The sequence below is a fragment of the Mytilus californianus genome, unplaced genomic scaffold (genome assembly GCF_021869535.1).
Source record: "Mytilus californianus isolate M0D057914Y unplaced genomic scaffold, xbMytCali1.0.p SCAF_3, whole genome shotgun sequence".
NCBI classification, from domain to species: Eukaryota; Metazoa; Mollusca; class Bivalvia; order Mytilida; family Mytilidae; genus Mytilus; species Mytilus californianus.
The window spans coordinates 122,349,729-122,376,936 of NW_026262679.1; the positions used below are offsets into that span (position 1 = coordinate 122,349,729).

General features: G+C 32.5%; 1 protein-coding gene across 1 annotated transcript in view; it reads left to right on the forward strand.

Moving 5' to 3' along the window:
- LOC127736049 (uncharacterized) overlaps positions 1–27,208 on the forward strand; it is a 35,441-nt gene that overhangs the window by 1,642 nt on the left and 6,591 nt on the right. Inside the window, exons 2-7 of the mRNA XM_052246545.1 lie at positions 16,459–16,577; positions 21,483–21,725; positions 22,544–22,764; positions 23,275–23,706; positions 25,262–25,462; positions 26,139–26,240. Of these exons, the coding sequence (XP_052102505.1) occupies positions 16,459–16,577; positions 21,483–21,725; positions 22,544–22,764; positions 23,275–23,706; positions 25,262–25,462; positions 26,139–26,240 (1,318 nt within the window). The remainder of the gene's footprint in view (positions 1–16,458; positions 16,578–21,482; positions 21,726–22,543; positions 22,765–23,274; positions 23,707–25,261; positions 25,463–26,138; positions 26,241–27,208) is intronic.

The following is a 27,208-nucleotide window of genomic DNA, read 5'->3' on the forward strand; positions in this document are numbered from 1 at the left end:
GTAACAGATGAATTAACCACCTGACTGAAGGACTATTTGAATCCATAGCGCATATTAGATATCTTATTTCGTGTTAACTTGCTGATACTTTAACCCCCATATTTCGTAAAATTTTCGCAGGTTCAAGGGCTTATGATGCATTCTACATTAAACAAAAAGAAATTAGCTTTGATGAAGATCCTATATATATATATATACATATAAGTCTAGAGATTTGCACAGCGATACTTATATAAGATGGTATTATACGAAGATGTTGTTATTAAATCGTGTTGACAAATATTTCGGCTTAACAAATAGCCTTCTTCAGTGTCAATTATTATAACAATACTGGACATATATATAAGTGCTTATAAATAGCAACACATAACGTTTAAATCTATTTATCTCTCTCTCTCTCTCTCTCTCTCTCTCTCTCTCTCTCTCAGAAGAAGAAGAAGAAGAAGAAGAAAATTAAAGATGAATAAATCTAAAGGCAACACTAAGAACCAATAAAAGGTCCAATTGTCGACAAGACTTATAAAAGTCCGAATTGTTATCTACAGGCTACAATAAGCATTCTGATCTCGGTTGAAAGACAAATCCTGATCCTCGTACAGTTTGCAATAATTAAGAGGTCATTTAAACAAATTGCTTATTTATTTTCCAAAAACTTGATTTCCAAGTTATGCAGATGTTCTAACAGTAGATTCAATAGAAACCATAAACAATCTTTTCATCATATCTGCATTCAAAACCATGAAGTCCTTTTACCCAATGCATAATAATGAAAAAGTAAAGCAGACGTTGCTACCCTAACTAGATTCCTACAACAAATTCCTATTAATAAAATTGAGAATGGAAATGGGGAATGTGTCAAAGAGACAACAACCCGACCATAGAACAGACAACAGCAGAAGGTCACCAACAGGTCTTCAATGCAGCGAGAAATTCCCGCACCCGGAGGCGTCCTTAAGCTGGCCCCTAAACAAATATATATACTAGTTCAGTGATAATGAACGCCATACTAAACTCCAAATTGTACACAAGAAACTAAAATTAAAAATAATACAAGACTAACAAAGGCTAGAGGCTCCTGACTTGGGACAGGCGCAAAAATGCGGCGGGGTTAAACATGTTTATGAGATCTCAACCCTCCCCCTATACCTATAGCCAATGTAGAAAAGTAAACGCATAACAATACGCACATTAAAATTCAGTTCAAGAGAAGTCCGAGTCTGATATCAGAAGATGTAACCAAAGAAAATAAACAAAATGACAATAATACATAAATAACAACAGACTACTAGCAGTTAACTGACATGCCAGCTCCAGACTTCAATTAAACTGAATGAAAGATTATGTCTTCATCATATGAATATCAGGCACAATCCTTCCCGTTAGGGGTTTAGTATCATACCATCATAACATATATGAGAAGAACATAACCCGTGTCATATTAACATATTTTACCCTAGGAATCATTCTGTTTGTACCTGCACTTTGCAGGTTTTATTGTGTGTTTTACTTTCACGTCATACGTCTAAATAGGCCAAGGGGTCGGGGTTATGCTAAAACTGGTTTGACCTCACCACATTTTATGCCTGTACCAAGTCAGCCAACGGGAACGTGTGTTGGTTGTCTTTATTTGTAGGGCCATTTTCTCGGAGAAGTCTAGAGTTGATGGTTGGTTCGTCTGTTGTACTTCAAGTAATTTTGGTAATTCATTTTATCCTTTTGATATATCATGTGTTTTGTTACATTTAAGATGCAATGTAATAGGCATGATAGTTCCGTGTTGAGTAAAATATGAATGATATCTGTTTATATATCTGGATGTCTTATTTGTAGATATTTCAATATGTTTATATGCATTATATGCATAACTAATGAGAAGCAAAAGGAAAACAGAATTATTCATCAATCTATTTGTTATTTAAACTTAGTTTGTTTTTAAATGAAAGTGTAGAGATATAAGCACTTATTCGAACATAAAATGCTGATGTGGAGATGAATGAAAAAAGTATGTCTATTGGCCAATCAAAGTTTGCCTCTTTTAAAACAGAATGCCAATAGATTTTAAACACTAATGGACCGATAAATGTTCACAGTTGTTTTAGGTAATTAATTTCAAAATGCTATCCTTCTACCTTTTAAATGAACTTCAAACTCGACGACATTTGTAATGTTTAAATTACTAGGAACTATAACTAAGCCAGAATGTTGATAAGAATGAACACACGATTGGTGATAATTTGACTATTGAGTATTCGACGGGTGCTTAACTGAAAGGTCACGTATTGTCTTTTCATTTTTATGGGTTTGGTTTCGTTGAAGTTCATGCAGTGTAATTTAGTCATTGGTTTACATTCAATATTAGGAGAACTTGTAATTTGGTCGATCTGTCTGCTTGTACTAAAAACTAAAATGTATTTGTAATGATTAACAGAACAATATATCAAATAAACATCCGAAATTATACGTGAATAGTTTTATAATCTATGGAAATTGGTTTATATTATACGATGAGAAACTCGCTATAAAATTGTTTATATGTCGTTGAATCACTCGCCTGTGACGCCTCGGATCGATATACTATGAACAAAGTGTTATTATCTACTGTCGTCTGCTCTGCGGGTCACTTGATAATCGTGTAGATTGTGAGAAATCCTAATGACATGATTGCTTATTGATGGATTAAAGGTTTATTAGTTCCGAACCCTTTCCTTCTTGTTATGTATTGTTCATTCGAGCCAAAATAGAACAAATATTTTCACCGATGTCAACAGCTCTTATTTTCTGTTCGGATGAATACAATCCATTGAAAATAGATCCTACCTTGCGGGGCTTCCAGCGGTATAAACCTCGATAAAATCTATCAAGTAAATACAAGGAATATTTAAAGTAAACATCAAGTGAAGTTAAATACACAAATGTTTCATGACACATTTAAAGATGTGAATATGTTATTTTTTGGAACATCACCGAGACAATTAAATTGTCAGACACAGAGCATTAATCAGCTTATGAAAAGTGTGGACAACATTCTCAGATGATAAATACATATTTGGTAATACGAATTTGTCAATAAAAGATAAACAATATTATGAGAATGTTAGTGTTTATTTAAATGGAGAGCACATTAGTATATACAATATATATATATGTCAATATTATTAAGTATTTTGTGTTTTTTGTATATTCGTGATCTTTCGCTTTTGACCATGGCGTTTACAGTTTCTCTCGAATGTAGAGTTTTGAATTTCCCCTTGGTATCTTCCGCCTCTTGTCAGTCTTTCCGAACCCTCGGTTGGAGTCGTGTTCTGACAATGTCACAAAAGATTGCTGGACAGAATAGCTGATTACGTCGAGGAAAAGACTGAAATTTTACTTTTTTAAATACCTTTTCAGATTTCAGGGTCTTAACTTCCTATTGAGCTACTACATTCTCATGATGGATGTACACCATCTGTATTTCAACTACTTAATATGATTTCGTTTTATAGTACCAAATCATCTTAAATAAACTTTCTTTAGGAATCTACATGTAATTTATTCAAAGACCACCTTCCCCTAACCAATTACAGATAAAACTATCTGTTTTCCAAAAATATTAATAAAACAATACAATTTAGATAAAAGGTCATATTAGGCTGAAAAGATTCAAAGCCCAATTATAAATAAATGAAATACTTTGGACCAACATAAAGAACCAAACTGCTCTACTCTTCGAAAGTTTGGTAAAGTATCTTGAAAGTTAAAAGCATAAGTAGGTGGTGGCAATTAGTACTCATACATATTTCATATCACCCCCAGTTTTTGGTGGGGTTCTTGTTGCTTAGTCTTTGGTTTTCTATGTTGTGTCATCTGTACTATTATTTGTCTGTTTGTCTTTTTATTTTTGGCCATGGCGTTGTCAGTTTGTTTTCGATCTATGAGTTTGACTGTCCCTTTGCTATCTTTCGTCCCTCTTTCATAAAGTCAGTAAAAAGTAAATTAACAAAAATACCGAACTCCAAGGGAAATTCAAAACCGTAAGTCCTTTTTAAATGATTTCATTTGTTTTTAAAGTGTAGTTGAGTTTGCTCTTTCGTTGTTGCATTCCCCAAATATTTTTCCACATTAACAAACAATGTGATTTGACCACTGTTTGATGAAATACATCTATCTCATACAAAGAAGGTAACAATATACGAAAACATATAATGCATCTGCCCCAAGCAAAGATGGTCATAACATTCCAAAAACATTATATGCAATTGTCCCAAGTAAAAAAGAATAGTAAATGCAATACAATCAAACTTTTTTTAATGCAAATATTCAAAGACGTCTCAAGGCATTTCTCAGTAAGTACTCCAACTATCAACAAAACACACAAAGACATTCAAATATAACTGCTAATGCAAGGGAGAAAGTGATTTTAAATCAACAAAACAAAATGTTTGCTAACAAAAGGACAGACTATGAATATATCTGCCTCATCAATAAAAAACAGAACTAGCATAACACAGTCGTCCAAGATATTCAAAGGCTCATTTTTAAACCAATGAGAGACAAATGTCTCAAACAAAACAGACATTTACAGAAACAAACAACTCATAAGACATGTCAGTGGGACTTGTTTCGAGATATAACAGACTATAGAGGTAGTCATAAAGTGTTCAGTTATATACAAACGCTTACCACAAACGACGAAATGTAATCACCTATAGTAGTTAAATAAGACAGAACGCTCCAAGTAAGTTCAAAGTTCTTTGTCTGGTGTTTTATGAAATAGTACATTCTAATACTCGAACATGTTCCAGTGTACTGCATAGAGTAACATCATCATCAGATAAATAGGAGAAATTTGATTGGGTAATGATCGTCAACGAAAACGAATAAAAGTAGGACTACAAATACGTTAAGCTTTGAAAATAAAGCTAAAAATAAGGTCTTGAAGCAAAGATATATCAAATAGAATTATTTTGATGTTTAGCATTATTTATAAACTAAGAGAAAGTTAATGTTGAACATCTGAATAGTACTACTATATAAAAAAAGAAACTTACATGTTTGTTTTCTTGTAAATATCAGTATTGCAAATTGATAACTATTAGTAAATAAATAAGGAGATGGGGTATGATTGCCAATAACATATTTCTTACGTTTGGTGGACGTGTTCTTCAAACCATTCCTATGGGAACCAATTCTACTTCTCTTCTTTCCGACTTATTCCTTTTGTTTTTACGCGGCATACTTCATTCAGGGGTTTCTCCAAATAAATAAAAACTAGCCAGTATAAATCGTCTTTTCACATTCCACAAAGTAGAACAAAAATACCAAACTCCAAGGAAAATTCAAAACGGAAAGTCCTTAACAAAATGGCAAAATCAAAAGCTCAAACACATCAAAACGAATGTCATACTCCTGACTTGGTACAGGCATTTCCTTATGTAGAAAATGGTTGATTAAACTTGGTTTTATAGCTAGCTAAATCTCTCACTTGTATGACAGAAGATGCTCTTTTACTGAGTAAGTTCAGTATCGTCGAATCCTCTGATGAGGTCGGTTATAAATCAATTAGAAAATAGGAACAATTTTTACTTTGAAACATTTTTTTTCATTTTTCGTTTTTGAATTCTTCTATATTACATTTTACACATTTTTATATATTGTACTTAGAATGTTTTGGTGTGGGGCTGCGATTGGGAATAGGTGTAAATTGCTCACACAAATTTTCCCTTACAACTATTTTTAAAAGCCGTAATAATAGTAATAAATTCGTAGGGGTTGTAAAGTTCATATTTAATTGTTAGTATGTTATGCATCTCATTAACACTTGTTAACATACATTATAGTATTTCTAGAATGCATTTTGTAAAGGAGACACCGCATATACCCACAATAGCGAAACACATTAAAGTGTTCCTAGATGAAATGAGGATAGACATATAAACAAAAACATATCATTCAGTCTGTGATGTTTATTGACTATCTTTACGTTTATTGACTATCTTTACGTTTAGTGACTATTATATCTTTATGTTTATTGATTATTTTTATGTTTGATTATCTTTATGTTTATTTAATATGCTTATCTAATATTTTTTTTATCGATTATCTTTATGATTATTTATCATTTTTATGTATTTTTTTAATCATCTTTATGTCTGTTCTTTGTTGTTGTTAATCTGTTTTGGCATATTGCTTTTTAAAATCAATGCTTTCCATTTCTGTATATTCCTAGATAGTTTACCTATGTAACTATTGTCAGTTTGTAAGATAGTGTGTAAATACTTTTAATATTCAACTATTGATCCATGAGGCTCCATTAAATTGTTTGGACCTTCAGATCTGTAAGATGTTGCCTAATGGAGATTTCCTGTTAAGCCCAAAAGCATTAAATCGTTCATAAATCAAAAATGATAATCGGAATTTTTTAATGAAACATAACAAAAGTGACTGTTTATTGTTATTTCTTTTTTCTATAAGATCTATCACACTCCTTAAAGCGACAACTATTCTAGGCACTATTAATGTCTCGTCTCTTATTGAATCGATCGTTTAAAACATACTTTTTTATTTTTTCCTTTTTTTACCTTTGCATTTCAGATCATGCATCTCGATAACTATGAATATGAATGCATATTTCACTGGATTATTCGTCACTGAGACAGCAACCCAACGAAACAAAACAAAATAAAGCTAGATGACAAACTTTTCAACAACAAACACGTGTATACAATATACTTGAAAAATATTTCAGAATACAATACAAAAGATGGGCGGAAGATATCAAAGGTATATTCAAACTCAAAGTTGAAAACGAACTTGACAATGCCGTAATAGCCAATAGTGTTGAATGTGGCGTTAAAAACCAACACTTAATCAATCAATCTATTTGTTGAAAGCCGCACTGTGACATACAGTTGTTCGAATCCTTGTCCTTGGGTGTTTGGTGAATAGTTGTCTCATTGACAATCATATCACATCTCCTTATCTTTTTATATTTATTGGAAAACATTCATCATGATGAACATGCACATATAAAAGTAATCATTACTACCTTAAGCTTGCATATGTACACGTATTATCTTTTAAAATCTGGTATCAATTTTACTAACATAGATATATAAGTAACACATAAATCTTATAACACATAATAAGTATTTGAAAATGAGTTAGGGTTGTTAAAAGGGTCAGTGTCATAACAAGGTTACATGAAAATTGGATAGAAGGGTTGAGGGATCGGAAAAGAACCTGGTCAGAGGTAGCAAACGACGTACTTGCATATAGAAATTTGTGTATAAAAGCAAATACTGCATAGATCAGTATGCACATTTATTACAAATTGATATAGAAAATTCATTTGAAATAGTATATCAGAGCATCCTTAACCTAGTTTTACATTATTTAAAATAAGTATTTGACATAAAGAATATAAACAAAACTATTGAATGTGCATAAAATGCTTTATCATTGATAACACTCTGACGTAAATCAAAGTCATAGAGAATGTAAATATACATACCTCTGTAGACTTTAAGCTGAACAGTTTTTTTTTAATAATCAATATTGTGTGATCTTTAAGACTATCTTGTTATGTTCATTCTGAATTTACTCATATACATATCAGCCCTTTTTATTTTATTGTGAAACCAACATTTTATTTGTTTATGACAATTATCGTACAGTTAAAAATCTTTCTGTTGTCTAAATGTTAATTTTACATGTTCTCTTATAGTTATATACCACGTGCTTAACCATCAAATCGAAAGTTAAATAAAACATTTAGATATGTAAAAAGATCGCTGACGAGGTTCTAGCCTTGGGACATTGACGTGTATGTGCAGGTATTATGCATTAACAGAATACAAAATAACTACAAATACTTTACCAAATAAATTGAAGGTTTTATATATTTTCAATTGATACACTTTCGTTGAACCTGATGTCTGTTCCATTTTTGGGCTTATGTAATACCCAATATTTAACATCCTATCTGCTATTTATAACTAAAACGGATATACAACGTTATAGTCACGGTAAAACATTAAACCAACAATAAAAAGTCTTTATATATAATACCTTGAATAATCAACTTATTGCAAGAGCAAACAGATGATAACCACACAGACAAGTTTTCTACTAAGGCAGACTTGGTCCACCTATCACAAATATCAAAATTGAAGGCGATTTCAAATGTTTGCTAAAGTCATCCAAACCATACGATCTAGATAGGGGAAAAAGGGGGAATGTACATGTAAAACTGGTATATACTACCATATCATGTGCCTGGACCTTGCAACATGTGCTCGTTATTGTTTGTACATGCACGTCACGCAGTTGTGATTGGTGTTTTTTTGTTATGTTCTGAAATTCCTGATTTCATTTTATGTCATATTCTTTTATCCGCTTTTATGTATGTATTTTTTTCAACCTTAAAATATATATGGTGCAATATTTACCTCCGGTAGTTTATTTTGTACCTCATAATGTTGACTAAAAGCCTTTGTGTAAAATACATAAAACCAATCAGATAGTTCTACTATGAATGCTTCTATATCTACCAAAAATTGCTGCCCTTTCCAAACAGCCGAAATGAGGAAAAAAATAAACTAGCGGCAGTAAAATAAAGGTTTCGAAAAAAACGATCATTACATTTTTTGCGTGACATTTTCAAATTAAACTTGATTTGTCAGAGTCGATTTCTTTTTGAAACGCATTTATTCTGAATTATATTTTTGCTGTGGAAACTAAACAAAATATAAACTTTGAGTATAAGAACTGAAAATCTAAGCGAAAATAGATTGTCAAAATAAATCAGTTTACTAAAAACAAATCAGATCCAATAATGCCTTCCATATTGCTTTTTTCAATTATAAGCAATCTTTCTACACATGAAACTTAAGAAGTACGTCTGTAGAGTTTTACTGATTATTAAATCAACAGTTATGGCATATATGGATTCGTGTTATAGTTACTTAACCTAAATCAATTCAAGTTGTAGTAATTTGATACTTTTATCAGTATAACTGTTTCTATACTTCTAGTTTTCTATGAATAATATTAACGGAACGGAGCCAAACGTATATTATATCCTCGCACATAATTAACATCCTCACCTTGAGTGTAAGGTATTACTTGTGGATCATAAACTAAATATTGATTGATTGATGTTTGTTTAACCTCAGGGGCAAATATTTCATGCATACTCAGACGAGATAAGCTCAAGAAGTACTCTCTTTTGGTATGTCAATAAGTCTAGATTTGTTTAAATATAATTATTAAGATTTATAATATATATATATATTGATGTCTGACCCACGTTTTATCCTTTTGGTCAATATTTCATGGCGGAATAATTACTGTACATGATTTACGCGAACAAGTAAAGATCGTTGTTTTAAGACAGAAGATATGCTAAAATTCAAAGATACTAATTTCTAAAAATAAAGATGTTGAACTTTTAACAGAATACGGTGCGAGGTACTTTTAAAAAAAAAAAAAACTACGGTCTTATGGACAGACGCACAAAAATCTATAAATTTAGAAATTGAATACGTGCATTTATTTTTTTTTTCGACTCTTTCACAATCACCAAGAATGCAATATATCAATCAAGACGATTTTTGTACATATTGATGGAGAATATAACTAGCAAAAAATGTAATTATTTTTCTTTATTTCGATGTCGTCTTAATCTTAATTCAATTATATAAGGACGTTACATATGAAGGATTCAAACATTTTTGTAAGCGCTTACCCCATCGTCTAACTTACAACTATGGCAAATTGTACAAATAAATGTCGACACACGAGAGAGAGAGAGAGAGAGAGAGAGAGAGAGAGAGAGAGAGAGAGAGAGAGAGAGAGAGAGAGAGAGAGAGAGAGAGAGATAAACAAATAAGACAAATTGTTACAATCTTCTCTCTTCTTTTAACTCTTGTTTATCATTATTTACGTCGATATATGTTATTTTCTTATATGTGACTAAGGCTGGCCTTGGTCTGGTGTCTCAAATTCAATTATAATTAAAATACATTTGATGTTTACATGCTAAATAAAACATAACATGCTGTACCCATACAACTACCAAGCGTCGACCATAAGAAGTCCTACAATGTAGTATTAAAACCGACAAGTGGAATATAAAAAGTTAAAATCATAACCAAACGTCGATTTGCTTCCATGTTTTCAAGGTACAAAGTATAAAAAAAAAAATCATAAATGACTATTTAAACAAGACAATTTAAGAACCACAAAGCAACAATAAAACATTCAATCTTTTAAAATATAACTTAAAAAAAAAAAGTTATACGCATCAAGCAGTAATTCAAAAGCAAAGTAAGTGCAATTTTAACATGTTCTAACCACGCTAGAACAACCTTACAACAAGAAACTTATTCGGCGACTTTAAATGAGTTTTGTCTTTGTTTGACTTAAAATGTGAGACAAGTGCTATTAAATTTAGAAAGATATTAAATCGGCAGTTATATTTCCTATTTTAGAGATTCAATTTCAGTCGTACCATTATGTATACTTAACATTTGAAATACAAGCTTTATTTTATTTACGTCCTAATCTTGACATCTAGACTGTAAGGGTTCTATTTTTCTGACTACAAGTTGTTATTCCAGCTATTCTTGAATATGAAAACCGTATATTTGAAATACATAAAAAAAAATCAAATTGATTGAGACCAAATTCGTCGATAGCTACTGTAGTCTTGCAAATTCCAGCATTAAAAAATTCACAGATAATGATGCCGAACTCCTTTAAGTTTTAAAGAAATGGAAAAAATTCGTCGATAGCTACGCCTTGCAAATTCCAGCATAAAAAAATATCACTGATAAAAAAAAAAAAAAAAAAAAATTGGTCAGTAGATTTTGTTTAATCGTTCTGCCCAAAAATCAGACGGGTAAACTTTGTATTCTTGTTTAAGCAACTATGTAAACGCTATTGTTTGTTATTAAAGTCTCATGAAACAAGGAAGCTAACTTCTTTTTAAGTTCACCAATTAAGTATTGGTGCAGAGGGGTCACCAGTGATGTCATTATGGCGTCATAAACATGTTGAAATTGACATATTTAAGCTAAAATGGCTATTTTACACATAGTTTTTGGACAAAATAGAAACGAGCAACAGCCTTACCAAAAAAAGATATTTTACACACTATTGTATCTGCGTAATATTTATCTCGTAGCAAATATCTTTTTACTTTTTAGGTAAAGATGCTCATATCTGAAAATTAATGACATGATCTCAAAATGAGGCTATTTGGCAGTTTATGCAGTTTTGCACTAAATTCAAGAAGTGTGAAGCCCTAATGCAAATACACAAGACAAAACTATAAAATATGAATACTGATGTCTGACAGACATACTGATGTCTGACATACTGATACTGATATCTGACATACTGATGTCTGACGTACTGATGTCTGACAAACTGATGTCTTATGTACTGATGTCTAACATACTGATGTCTAACATACTGATGTCTAACATACTGATGTCTGACATACTGATGTCTAACATACTGATGTCTGACATACTGATGTGTAACATGCTGATGTGTAACATACTGATGTCTGACATACTGATGTCTAACATACTGATGTCTGACATACTGATGTCTAACATACTGATGTCTGACATACTGATGTCTGACATTCTGATGTCTTACATACTGATGTCTAACATACTGATGTCTGACATTCTGATGTCTAACATACTGATGTCTAACATACTGATGTCTGACATACTGAAGTTTAACATACTGATGTCTAACATACTGATGTCTGACATACTGATGTCTAACATACTGATGTCTGACATACTGATGTCTAACATACTGATGTCTGACATACTGATGTTTAACATACTAATGTTTGACATACTGATGTCTGACGTACTGATGTCTTATGAACATCTTAGGTTATTTGGTAGATACTTTTTAATTTTTTAATTAAGAAGGTCAAAAAGTGACCGTATCGTACCTTCTCCATCAATCATTTCGCATATCATGGAACCAACCAAGAAGAGCAAATGTTTTAAAAACGCAATTGGAATCAGCTACGACCTTATAAAGTACTTAATAAAGGTATGATTCACAGTTATGCCCTCTACGTATAACGTGTTACTTACGAGTTTCAGTTATCATATTGACGGTAAAAAAATACTATACTTATTTATACTTCTTATTTACACTGAATTTACCCTTTTATTGGAGACTTTCATCTTGTGAAAAATCTTGAAATCTAAATTTCAAAATTTAAAGTTTGATAAAATGTGCAGATATACTTATGATTTGAAAATTGATTTAAGATATAGTGTCGTTTTGTACAGTTTTTATTGTTGATTTAAATATTCGTAGGCGGATATAGTAATTCTCCCTCCTAAGGTAGGGTTGTAAACGATTTTACCCTTGTCTGTCCGTCAGTCCGTCTGTCAGCCCACTCCATAGAATTTCCGTCGCATTTTCTCAGGAAATACAAATCAAAGCTTCCTGAAATTTGTTATTAAGCTTCATGTAAACTTGTTAAAATCTGAAAAATACAGTACCTGTGTCCACGCTTCGCTTACAAGGATCTGAATACGCTCCATTCTACTTTCTGTTTTAACGACCTTTAGGGATCCTCATATATTGTCGTAATAATACTTACCATCAAACATTTTTCAGAACAGAAAGTAGGACGGAGTTATGTCAGATCCTTATAAGCAAAACGTGGACACACGATCTGTATTTTGATCCAATTGAACTTGTTATGCCGTGTGATGCTTCTTCCTATTCATTGCTCATAAACTTCCTGTTTATTGAATACTTATATATGCTTACACATAATGGTCATGTATAAAATTTTCATCACAATTTTCTACGGAACTACAAATAAGAGTTTCCTGAAATTTATCATCAGGATTCCTGTGAATATGCTATACCGAGTGCTGCATTTTGATATCCATTACTCTTCAACGTACTGTTTACGGAATATTTAAAGCGGTGGTATCAGGGGTGGATCCAGGAGTTTAGGTTAGGGGCGGAAACTTAATTTTGTTTTAGGTAAAATTATCGAAATATTCTTTATTAAGCTGAGGACAACCCATGCTTTGCAAATTTTAGAAGGGGGAGGGGGCGCACGCCTGAATCCGCCCCTGCGTATCACTTGTAAGCAATACAGTTCTGTTTGTTTACCCTTTTGTATTAAATGTGAGATTCAACAGATATTTTTTTTGAATATTACTTAAAAAGAATAACAATCCTATATGTTAATACTTCTGTTGACCAATAATTCATATTGTCGATGTACATGTTAGGAAGGTCTGTAAAATTGGAGTTCATGTGCCTTCAGGGTTAGATGATAAATTTGACAACGATCCTACATACGAACATTGTGGCTTATGTGGTCTGGTACAAGGAAATTACATCCAGAAACAGTTCATGTATTAAGTCATAGTATTAATAAATGTGGTTAAGGACCTATTACTTTATATAGAATATACCCAATAACACCAAATTTTACTTTGATCATTACAGACTTCCTTAATTTATCATTTAAAGAAAAAAAAATCTTTTACTTATTCTAAAACTGTAAATTTTAATTTCGTGTTCATATCTTGACCATCGAATATTAATTTAGGATTTCAGAAAAGAGTCATGCTGTCGTAAATACCTGTTATGCAACATTTTATAATTTTGAACCTAGCTACTCCCTTCCAACACTATTATTAAAAGTGTACAAAGACAGATACTCGTATAATTACATTTAATTCAATTTGTAACTTGAGCTGGTTTCGATCATAATCGCTGTTAAAAATAAAAGGTCACTGATATCTATAACCTTCCATTTTTATTTGGTCCAGTAAATCTGGGCGTTAACCCTACTCTACATGCCATAGATCAACCATCCGACATGAAAGGTTAGAGTCATATTTTGGGTACCAGTCTCGGAAAAAACTTCTTGTTAGAAAGGATCCATTTCAAAGGGTACACGTAAGAACCCGCATAATTCACGGATAGGCATACAAAAATGCTCACCCTTTAAAAAAGTGTTTTCATAAGATATATGATTTAATTTGTAGACATAGTACATAAACTATCCGATTATAACAGTGATATCATCAATTTATCATAATTTACACAATGCTGTAGGTCGTTAGTTAAAAAAATATATAAACTAAAGAAAACTTGTAAAACTGCTACAAGCATATATCTTAATTGAAGAGCTTTTCCAACTTTTCACAATATGCTGAACAGACGAGCATTTTTATTAACTAGCAGTGATTAAAGCTTAAGTGTGGGAAAAAAGTATAATTCTGTTCATTTGTTAACATCAAACAAACAATTTCCCAATGGCAAAATATTTACAATTCTTTTTTATATAAATGACCACTATGTTTAAATATAAATTGGCTACTGGTTTTCATTTCGGATTATCTCGGAGATTTGAAGTTTGGATAATTCATTACAATGCATCAACATCATTTAAATCGATATCTGTGTGTTTTTTTTGTTGTTGTTTTTGTTCTTTCTTTTTTTTTAAACAAGATGTGGTCTGTTTCTCATTGGTATATTACCTCTCTCGTTTTACAAGAAAATCGACAAAAAATAAAGAATGAAGACAAGACAATATAATATGGAATGATTTTTTTTTTTATGAATTAGATATGACTAATTAAAGAATACAATTACGGTATTTTAATATTTGATCTGGTTCTTTGAATTCTCTACCTTACATATAGAAATATGCATAACCTCTGAAATTAATGTTTAATCATTATTTTGAGATATCAGGACTCCCGAATGTATGCATGCTGCAGAACTACATCTTTTGGGCATTAAAATAAAAAATCCGGGTTTAATATACTAGTATTGCAATCGGCACCTAGTAAAATTCTCATATCAATATGTATACAACATCAAAATTGTATGGTTTGATTAAACATAAAATGCGATTACATTTTGACCGATATACTTTTCTTGACTTTATAAACACTTTAGTTCAAATCAAAACAAGTTCAGCTAAGTATAAAGATTCAAATAACCACACGAAACTCTTTAATATTACCGTATTTCATTATTTACCCAGTGGCTAAGTGCTAATGTATCTCTTCTTTTCATTTATAAAATAATGTTTTAAGAATAATGTATTCAGACAATTTGAAATCGCAAATTTAACATTTCAGGTGTGGCGACATCTTACGAATTGAAATGAAAAACTTAAACTGTTAAAACATTTTCGATGCTATCTCGGGTTGTCTCGAAAAGATACAAAGCTTACCGAACGTCCTTCATTTTACAATATACAATGTGTTGCCTTAACTGATCAAATGCATATTAAACGATACTGGTTCACTCAGGAGAAAGCTATTCCAATTGACTAGGTCTTCAGTATTTATAAATAATCTTGTTCGTGATCTGGTCATGAAAAGGTGTATTGTTTAAATACACTGTATAAAAGAAACAGAAGTACAACTTACCTTACTTCCTAAGGACGATATGAGGCTGTATGGTTTTAATAAGTTTAGTGTTGAAAAAAAATAAGAACACTAAACTGAACATAACTTAACGTTTAAGCTATAAAGTACAATTAGAACTTCAATAATATACATATTGATATTGAAATTAATTACATTTAAATCTTGTATCTGTGGTTGTACAAGGACAAACTTCATGTAGTATTTACAGAATTGAGTAAAAAACAATTTGAAAGTGCGTCGTGATTGCGTCACGATTGCAGCATTTGTTAATAGATCTTATTTTTTACATGTCTCTACTAAACTCTTCGCGACTTACGGAGAACACAAATATGGAAGCATTTTTTTTATATAAAGTTGCTTTATTATAAGAAGACAATCTTCACCATTCTTGAGAATCACCATAATAACACTACAATATTCATTAAAACTATTGCTAATCCCTTTAACAATTATCATCTTTCGTTATCTATTGGAATATGAATAAGAATAAATTTGATATAAAAAAAGTTTGTTTTTGTTTTTTGAAAAGGCCAATTTAGTAACTTGATACAAACTATTTGCCTATAAAAATGCAACACGCGGTATTGAATTCAACGTCCAAATGCATTTCCATACATTCAACCGTAGAAAGTGGGTTCAGTTGATAAGCCCCTGGGTTACTTTGTGGGATGGAGAAGTCCACAATAAAATACGCAAAGACAGAAAGTGAAACAAATCTAAAACTAGATGTATAAAGACTAGAAAAATATAAAAAACATTGATTTTGAAAAGTGAAGTTTAAATATCGTTTGAGATGAGCAAAGGAACAAATGACGGAAAATCATAAATGTTATTTGTACTGGACTACATCTAACACGAACAAGGGACAAAGTCAAAACATCGGTAAATTCTTTTATTTGAACCGGCAAATGGTAATGTGATTGCATTTTATTGAATTTGATGTTTTATAATTCGTTTTCTTTAATACTTTTTAATTAGAACAACATACATATGTTAAACTTGACCTCATAAATTACAGATGCGGAGCTGATACAAGAATACTAAACACCGATGGCAAGACAGCCGAAGATGTACTACTTCAAGAAAAACCAGAAGGTTGGCAGGAAATGCAGCACTGGTATAACAAATATAAGCCAGGTAAAAATCAAGGAATCTATCATAAATGGACTAGGTGATGTAAAAAGCAAAACCCTTCTATTTTTATTTTACAAATATTGTAAAGATATTTATTAAAGTTTTTAATCTTTTGATAGCATAATAAGCATGATTTAGCAGTTCAAATTTGAATTTGAATAATTAATAGTTCATTTAAATAATTTCAGAATAGTGACTGCTTTGAAAGATAGACGACCCAAAACTACTATTTTTTGTCAACTGACTTTGACTTAACTGTATATCTTTATATTTCAATAAATAAAATACTGCTTCACGGATCTGTGGAACTACTGCTTCGGGAAATTATGGATAATTCGTAATTTGTTAAATATCATATATATCTTGACTTAAGATGCGAAGTTTTTATTCAGGTTTGAAGAAACTGATTTGAAAGGTGACAATCTACCTTTATTTATAGGTTCATATCTGTTAAGGTTTTAAACTGGTTGGTGTTCACTATGTGTTCTTTTTTGTAATGGATATCTTATTTATATTTCCTCTTTTTCAAAGTATTTTAAAGTATTACTTTTATATATACATTTTTTTGAAGTATTATATAGAAAATTGTATTTTGGGGATTCGGTGTTTATCAATGCTGTCTTTCAAATGTCTGTACCTGAAATTTTATCGGAATAACACCGTCATACCATAATCCGCCTCCATATACTCATACACCTTCCTTTATACTTATCAACCACCATGCATTGCTACCTGCCGTCATACTAAACATCCACTGTAAATCACTACACTACCATTCAACTAGTCAGTCACAATACATCGCTACCGTAATGTCATTTCAATCAGGCACCATAAATCGCCACCATATCATCATACTAACCATCCACCATACATGTCATAAATCGCCACCTTACCATCATACTAACTATCCACCATACATGTCATACATTGTTACCCTACCGTCATATTAACTACCCACCATACATGTCATACATCGTTACCCTACCGTCATACTAACTACCCACCATACATGTCATACACCGTTACCCTACCGTCATACTAACTACCCACCATACATGTCATACACCGTTACCCTACCGTCATACTAACCACCCACCATACATGTCATACACCGTTACCCTACCGTCATACTAACCACCCACCATACATGTCATACATCGTTACCCTACCGTCATACTAACTACCCACCATAAATGTCATACATCGTTACCCTACCGTCATACTAACCACCCACCATACATGTCATACACCGTTACCCTACCGTCATACTAACTACCCACCATACATGTCATACACCGTTACCCTACCGTCATACTAACCATCCACCATACATGTCATACATGGTTACCCTACCATCATTTTAATCAACAACCATACATCGCTACCCTACCCTCGTACTAATCACTCAACAATACATCTATACCCTACCGTCATACTAAAGAAACGTCACTTTAATTTCGTCATTAATAACAGCCAAAATAAGATACATGTATCTAATACGCCATTGAAAATTATAACTAAATTAAATTAATTAAACTTATCTTCCATAGGAAGATTACCAACTGATCGTAGAAGGCTTTTATTGGTACATGTTCCTGGAATTATTCTTCTTCTTAAGGTTCATGTGGACCCATTGGATAAAATGGCTGCATTTTCACCTCAAAATTTAATCTGCGTACAGACAAACCTGCGTATCTGGAAAAATTTTAATGCATAGCATGCTCTTAACATTTCATGTTTTAGAAAATTAACTATAAATCACTACACTACCATTCAACTAGTCAGTCACAATACATCGCTACCGTAATGTCTTACTAGTCAGTCACAATACGTCGCTACTGTAATGTCTTACTAGTCAGTCACAATACATCGCTACCGTAATGTCTTACTAGTCAGTCACAATACATTGCTACTGTAATGTCTTACTAGTCAGTCACAATACATCGCTACCGTAATGTCTTACTAGTCAGTCAAATACATCGCTACCGTAATGTCTTACTAGTCAGTCACAATACATCGCTACCGTAATGTCTTACTAGTCAGTCACAATACATCGCTACTGTAATGTCTTACTAGTCAGTCACAATACATCGCTACCGTAATGTCTTACTAGTCAGTCACAATACATTGCTACCGTAATGTCTTACTAGTCAGTCACAATACATCGCTACCGTAATGTCTTACTAGTCAGTCACAATACATCGCTACTGTAATGTCTTACTAGTCAGTCACATACATCGCTACCGTAATGTCTTACTAGTCAGTCACAATACATCGCTACCGTAATGTCTTACTAGTCAGTCACAATACATCGCTACCGTAATGTCTTACTAGTCAGTCACAATACATCGCTACTGTAATGTCTTACTAGTCAGTCACAATACATCGCTACCGTAATGTCTTACTAGTCAGTCACATACATCGCTACCGTAATGTCTTACTAGTCAGTCACAATACATCGCTACCGTAATGTCTTACTAGTCAGTCACAATACATCGCTACCGTAATGTCTTACTAGTCAGTCACAATACATCGCTACCGTAATGTCTTACTAGTCAGTCACATACATCGCTACCGTAATGTCTGACTAGTCAGTCACAATACATCGCTACCGTAATGTCTTACTAGTCAGTCACAATACATCGCTACTGTAATGTCTTGCTAGTCAGTCACATACATCGCTACCCTACTGTTATTTCAATCAGTTAAAAACTTAACTGGATTTTGCAGAGCACTTTTTCTCATTCCTCCAGAAAGTGCCAAAATAAACAAAATTAGGAAAGAGGTGTGAGAACTTCCCCAAGGTAATAATTGAAGTGAACTGTATTGCTTGACATGGACAATAGAGGGACAATAGATACCTGACAAAAATTGGCGATTTATACTGTGTACCTGAGTGGACCATATCAAGTGAAACTCAACTGTTTGTTATGCAGGGACGAAAAAAGTGCACTGCAAAATCCAACTAATTTTGAAATTTTCTAAAACATAAAATGCATTTGAATTTTATTAATCTAGGGCATGCTATGCCTTAAAACTTTTCAACATGCACAGGTTAGTCTGTACTCAGAGTAAATTTTGAGGTGACTCTGAAACGCAGCCATTTTAGCCAAAGGGTCCACATGAACCGTAAACATGTATATGTGCTAATCATTATCTAACGAATGAGGAAAGCAAAAATATTTAAATTAAAACGACTTATCAAAATTGACTGCGTTTTTTCTGTCTTAAAGTGGCATTACACAAATTAAAACATGGAGAAAATACCAACGGGGCAAGATAATGTTTAATATCTTTCTCACACCAGTTTAAACATCTGCTTATATAGTAATACTATTGATTGGAAACCTTTCTAACACAGGTAAATGTATAATTAATTGTTTTTACTATTTATGAATGTGCACATCTTTTATTATAATAACCCATCAATAATACCGGTATTGATTTTTATTACAGTGAATAAAACAAGGTCAAGGCTGTTCATCGATGTGGAACGTAGTCCGCAATTATATATTTTTATTGGCCATTATCAAGTGTTGATAATATAATAACAATGTCGTCCATAGTAGATCTATTAAATGGACTATTTGTATTGTGGAATTACATGTCCGTCTTGTATTAAAACAGGGTTAAGCATTCCACATTAACAACATACTAAAATGATTTGAAGATATCCCTACTCGTCAAGACAGATGCAAATAATTCAGTTTAAAAAGCCAGCCTACTATATCACAACTAATTGAAAACCATTTTTTTTCGGATTTAGATTTATAGTATTTAACCAAACACCGTTGAAAAAAAAGGTCCTAAACCATCCGACAGAAAGGTCTTAAACCACCCGGCAGAAAGGGTCATAAACCACCCGACAGAAAGGTCATAAACCACCAGACAGAAAGGTCCTAAACCATCCGACAGAAATACTAAAACGTTAAACACCAACAAACAATACCTTTTTTTATAAGCACATGAGATCAACCCCTGTTTTTGCAGTGGCTCGTGTTGCTAAGTCATTAGTTTTCTATTTTGTGTTTTTGGACTGCTGTTGTCTCTTGGTCGTTTTCCGTTATTTGTCAATTGTCAGTTTGTTTTCGGCTGATGAGTTTGAATATCGCTTTGAAATTTTCTGACTCATTTTTATGGAGACTTTTGACAAATACTGATGTATATATATGTTTTAGGTTTTAATCGCATCTTTAAAAAATATACTTACATCTGATTCAGTTTCAGAAACTAACAATATAATCAACAACCTTATCATTTATCTAATCTAAATTTGTCGCTCTATTTCATTAGTACCTATCTTGAAATAGCGGCTCATCCCTGCCACTCAGTACACAGTGAGTGTACCCGGGCTATGTCTTTAGGCAAAAGAAAATGAAAATCCAAAACTGTAAGTTTGATCAGGGAGAAAATAATCATTTACACCAAGATGTCATTAAATGAAATTGGATACCCTACATTTATCATGCTTTTCAATTACATATTGTCAAATTGAAATCGCTGAAAGACCCCCCTCCTAAATTATTGAAAGCTACCATTTTGCTTTGGCAATACTACCTTGGTGTAAATTAGATACACCCATTCGAGCTAACGCCCTCAAGGTGTATCTAATACATACATAGTTCTGCTATTTTATGCCCATTACTTTCTTTAATAACACGTGACATTTTATTGTTAGACGTTACTTTATTATTGTTTATGTTCATAGTAAAGATGACGTCAGATAACAAGGTCGTGATTTCAACAGACGTATCAAGTTGCTGACAAATATGTTGTTTTGTAAGCAACTTGTAAATGAATATACCCCACAAAGAGAAATATTTAAATTGCCTGTAACAAATGTAGTCATAAATATGATTCTGTTTTAAGTATTTAACCATCAACGTCTTATTTGTTATATTTTTATAGGATTATGGGCAGCCTTAGATCAATCAAATCCAGACAGACATGTAGTAGAGCGTCTTCTGAAGAACTGGTGTAGACTCACATGTGTCAAAAATGGCAATATAGTTAGCATCAAGTCACTGGTTCGTGATGACATTCATAAACGTGACCTGTTGGAAATGATAGAAAGATATGAAAATCCAAATGAAATGGCTTTAGCATTGTCAGCAGGATTTGGATTTATTGTTAAAGGATGGGTGAAGGCAGGCAAGTAATCGCCAAAATAAATAGAGTGTATAGGTTATATTAATCTATAGACCCCCCCCAAAAAAAACCCCAAAAAAAACCAAAAAAAACAACAACAAAAATAATTTTTTTTAGAAATGCTGATCAATTTCTATTCGTCCACGCATTTTTGTAACGATATCTTCAATCTATTAGTCAGCATTAAATTTATCTGAAAAATTCTTTCATCACTTAAGATGGTTCGCTTCTCAGGTTTTAGAAAAAAATATTCTTTTTAAGAATAGATGCACATAACACAACATCATATGCATGAAAAACCCGGTCAACCTCGTTGATATTTTTTGTATTTGGGTATCATACACCCAACAGTGCACAGGAAGTATTACGATCATTTTCATTATACATTCTCAGCTGAAAAAAAGTTGAACATTTGACTATTTTAAGGTTGCAACTCCCTCGTGCAAATTTTAGTTATGCTTATATAGTTTTGTCAATTTCAATTCCTTTTGGTTTAAATATTCCGATGTATTTTTAACATTTAACCATACTTATATTTGGTTTAGATGAAGGTTAATCCATGTGTATATATACATGAGGTAATGGTGTTTGAAGTACCAGAATACAATCAGTAATGTGAAATTGAAAGCGCTGTGATTAGAATATTATTACTTACGCTAAGAAATTTTTAGTTATACCTCTAAAATACACAAATGGATCGAATTACGTTTGGTAATATCAAATCCAAAAGAGCGCTGGGATGAAATCAAAGTGCTCGGCTTTCAACTTGTTGGGACGAACTTCTCTGTTATATTTATGTTATTTTGTTTTTCTATAAATAGATGCAGAACTCTTGAAGAGTGTAGATGTTAACACTAGAGATTTTTCATATCAATATGCCTACCCTGAATACCCAGAGACTCCACGACCTTTACTTGCTTCGGCTTGGGAATCAAACAATTATGATGCAGTGGATGTTCTTATGAATATGAAACCTGATACTCGTGTATTGTGGACTTATGAAGGATCGTCGAAGAATCCACCAAAGCCTGTTTTCTTTCAGGTATTTTATAAATTTACAAATAAGGAGATGTGGTAGGATTGCGAATGAGACAACTAGCCACCAGAGTTCAAATGACGAAGATAAAAGTAATTATCAGGTCACCGTATGACCTTCAACTATAGAAAAATCCATACCTGATAGTCAGCTATAAAAAGCTTATCATAAAATAAAAATGAAAGTAATAATCAACTTTACGTGTTGATCATTTCGAACGCTAACACATAAAGAAACTGACGATTCCTTCTTATTGTCTTCTAGGCTATATCTTTCTTGAAATGTTATGTGTCATTGGTAACATTCAGTTTGTGTCTGGCCGAAAAGAACTTTACAAAAATATATTTTAAATGAAGTCAATATCATAAGTCGATAGATCAATATTCTCGAAAAGATTGTTGTATTAATTCCTATTTGTTTTTGTTTATTTTATTTTCGATTAGTGATTTTTCAATATTTCATTCTTAACCGTGCTATGTTAAGGATCAAATACAACCATATATATCATCTTTTCAGTTGTTATGTGGAAATACTGTGCCTAAAGATGAGAAAGTTGTTTTACGAGTCCTCGAAGGATCAGATCTTTCTGCTCGGGACTATGATGGCAATACAATATTACACACTGCAGTAACTTATGATGCATCTGAAAATATCTTCAAGAATCTCATGGCACTAGGTGCCGACATCGCAGCCCGTGACAGCAAAGGAAGAACACCACGTGATGTAGCTGTGAAATTGAACAAATCAGTATATGTAGTTGCAATTGACGAATTTATTGTTAAACTAGTCAAGGATAAAAAATTCAATGAAGTGGAAAAACTAATATTACATAATTATGACCATTTAGTGGATATTACGGACAGTTCTAAACGGACAATAGTTGATATTGCCAAAAGGTCCAGTAGCCGTCAAATATATGAAGTAATTAATCTCACAACTGCAATTCATGTAAGTAAAAAAAGTTTTCGTCACACTATGGCAATGATTTTACATTGTTTCTGATATTCTGCAAAGTTTTCCTTAAGTGTTAAAACCAGTTTTTGACTACGAATGAATATGATGCAATATGAAAAAAAGTTACTTGTTTTATCGGGTTTACATTTCTTGAAATTTAATACTAGTACATGTTATGGTCTGTTATAGTTAAAATGAAAAGAGGGAGAAGATGCCAAGAGTATAATATAAATTATCAAGTCAAATAAAACAGACAATCAATACCATTGCTGAAAATAAAATCGACGAATAAACTAACAAGTTCCTAAAACATTAAATACAAAACAAATACTGAGCAACACGAACCCAACACAAAACAAACATTGAGCAACCTGAACCCAACCCAAAACAAATATTGAGCAACACGAACCCAACCCAAAACTAATATTGAGCAACACGAATCCAAACCAAAACAAACATTGAGCAACACGAACCCAACACAATACAAACATTGAGCAACACTAACCCAACCCAAAACAAATATTGAGCAACACGAACCCAACCTAAAACAAATATTGAGCAACACGAATCCAAACCAAAACAAACATTGAGCAACACGAACCCAACACAAAACAAACATTGAGCAACACGAACCCAACCCAAAACAAAATAGTTGGTGAACTCAGAATTGTTTTGGGTGTCAATAATCTGAATATTACTACATTGAAATACATTGAAATACTTGTAAGATCATTGCAATCTATAAAACTAATCATTTAGTTTGAACTGGTAGTGAACAGCTGAATTGCGATCTAAACAAAAAAGATAGAAAGTTAGAAACTTGCAATAACAAAACCATTTATCATAAATCTTGTCGACTATAGTTATGACCGTGAAATGTTTTCCTCATCCACATATGACTTACTGGAATTAAAAAAAAATGGTCAAAAGTAGATAGGCATATTGAAATGTTTGTTCTCAGAGGATGTCTCTCGATACACTACAGCAGAATATGTCTAATTACGTTATGGTACTAAATATAGCTCTTCAAATGTTTCGGGTCTTATACATCCTCGGCTTTCAAATATTCGGCTTTCAGCATTCCTGATAAAGATAAATTGGTTCTTTATAGGGACAATAACCTAGTATATATATTCGTCTAAAACATCAACACAAACAGAGGTCCAAGCATTATGTTAATACACTGGTGCATTTATGTTTCATGACAGTCTCCGGACTACAGTAACTACAAGTAACTTTGACGTTACGAATAATTAAAGAGGGGATATGAGGAATGAATATGACTAGAAAATATTAAGACAATGAGTTACCAAACGTACAATAAAAAAAATTATAAGTGGGCAATAAATAAACAATATCATAACCTGAAAGAAAAACGACTAAAACACAAACAAAAAAATCGTCTAACCACTGCATAGAAAACTAAGACTGAGCAACTACTCACCAAAAACAAGTAGATATTTGAATAAATATTTACATACACAAATTTTTGTTTCAACAGGATATTTTAACAGTGAGTAATATCTTTATGAACAATCTTTCACTCTAGGCATACATTAAAAGAATCTTCACAGCTGTAGACGATGGATTAATAGATGATGCAAAGAAATTACTTTCTTGCAAAAAGTATTCAAATGTCCGAGACAAATGCGGACGAACGTTGTTACATCGTTGTATAATGAAGGAAAGAAGTGAAATGCTGACGTATTTATTGGACGTCTGTTCACAACATATAAACATCGGCGATAATGTATGTATATAATTAATAAAAAGAAACGATAAAAAACAAAGTTTTATGAATATATTTATCTTTTTAGTACACTTTTGTCCCGTCCTTGTAAAGTGTAAGGGAGACAACTGGCAGTTTCTTGGAATATTTCAAATATTTTCTTTATATCTTAAAACTGAAATAGAAAAGATCAGAATGATTGTATGTATTAAGTACACCTTGAGGGCGTTAGTCCAAATGGTTGTATCTAATTTATACCCATATATTATTGTCAATGCAGAATGATAATTTTCAATAATTTAGGAGTGGTCTTCTCAATCTTTTAATTTGCTGTTGTGATTCCTGATACACATGGTTTTTATATTTACATCAATTTGTGAAGATGCCTTTTTTCTTTGCATTATTTGGACTGCTGCAAAACATTTTTGATCATTAAAAACAAAAAGAGCAGAAAAACAGTCAAAATGCATACTACAAACTTGTCTGTGGAAGTTTTAAATGTGGATATAGTAAAAATGAAGCAAAATAATAAATTTGTTAACAAAAAAAGATAAAATTAGATTTAAATCAGATTTTGAATTTGAAACTAGTTTAAATAAGTGTCTCTCGTAGATGTTATGCCCATCTGGCCTACTAAATTGTAAGGCTGGAAACTTTGATGATTTTTCAAAAAATATATAATATTTCCAATTTACAGCTGGACAGAACTCCACTTCACTACGCATACCTATTTATGCCACAGAACGATGTTATTGAAAAGTTAGTTAAAGCTGGTGCAATGAAGGATAGACATGATCCGGTATGTTTATACTAAGATATAAAATAGTATATTGAAGCCAAAACTTATCTCATACGCCCTAGTAATGACAGACAAATGTGAGAAGGCAAAACTTATCTCATACGCCCTAGTAATGACAGACAAATGTGAGAAGGCAAAACTTATCTCATACGCCCTAGTAATGACAGCCAAATGTGAGAAGGCAAAACTTATCTCATACGCCCTAGTAATGACAGCCAAATGTGAGAAGGCAAAACTTATCTCATACGCCCTAGTAATGACAGCCAAATGTGAGAAGGCAAAACTTATCTCATACGCCCTAGTAATGACAGCCAAATGTGAGAAGGCAAAGAGTATTCTCATACGCCCTAGTAATGACAGCCAAATGTGAGAAGGCAAAGAGTATTCTCATACGCCCTAGTAATGACAGCCAAATGTGAGAAGGCAAAGAGTATTCTCATACGCCCTAGTAATGACAGCCAAATGTGAGAAGGCAAAACTTATCTCATACGCCCTAGTAATGACAGCCAAATGTGAGAAGGCAAAGAGTATTCTCATACGCCCTAGTAATGACAGCCAAATGTGAGAAGGCAAAGAGTATTCTCATACGCCCTAGTAATGACAGCCAAATGTGAGAAGGCAAAACTTATCTCATACGCCCTAGTAATGACAGCCAAATGTGAGAAGGCAAAGAGTATTCTCATACGCCCTAGTAATGACAGCCAAATGTGAGAAGGCAAAGAGTATTCTCGAGAAGGCAAAGAGTATTCTCATACGCCCTAGTAATGACAGCCAAATGTGAGAAGGCAAAGAGTATTCTCATACGCCCTAGTAATGACAGCCAAATGTGAGAAGGCAAAACTTATCTCATACGCCCTAGTAATGACAGCCAAATGTGAGAAGGCAAAGAGTATTCTCATACGCCCTAGTAATGACAGCCAAATGTGAGAAGGCAAAGAGTATTCTCATACGCCCTAGTAATGACAGCC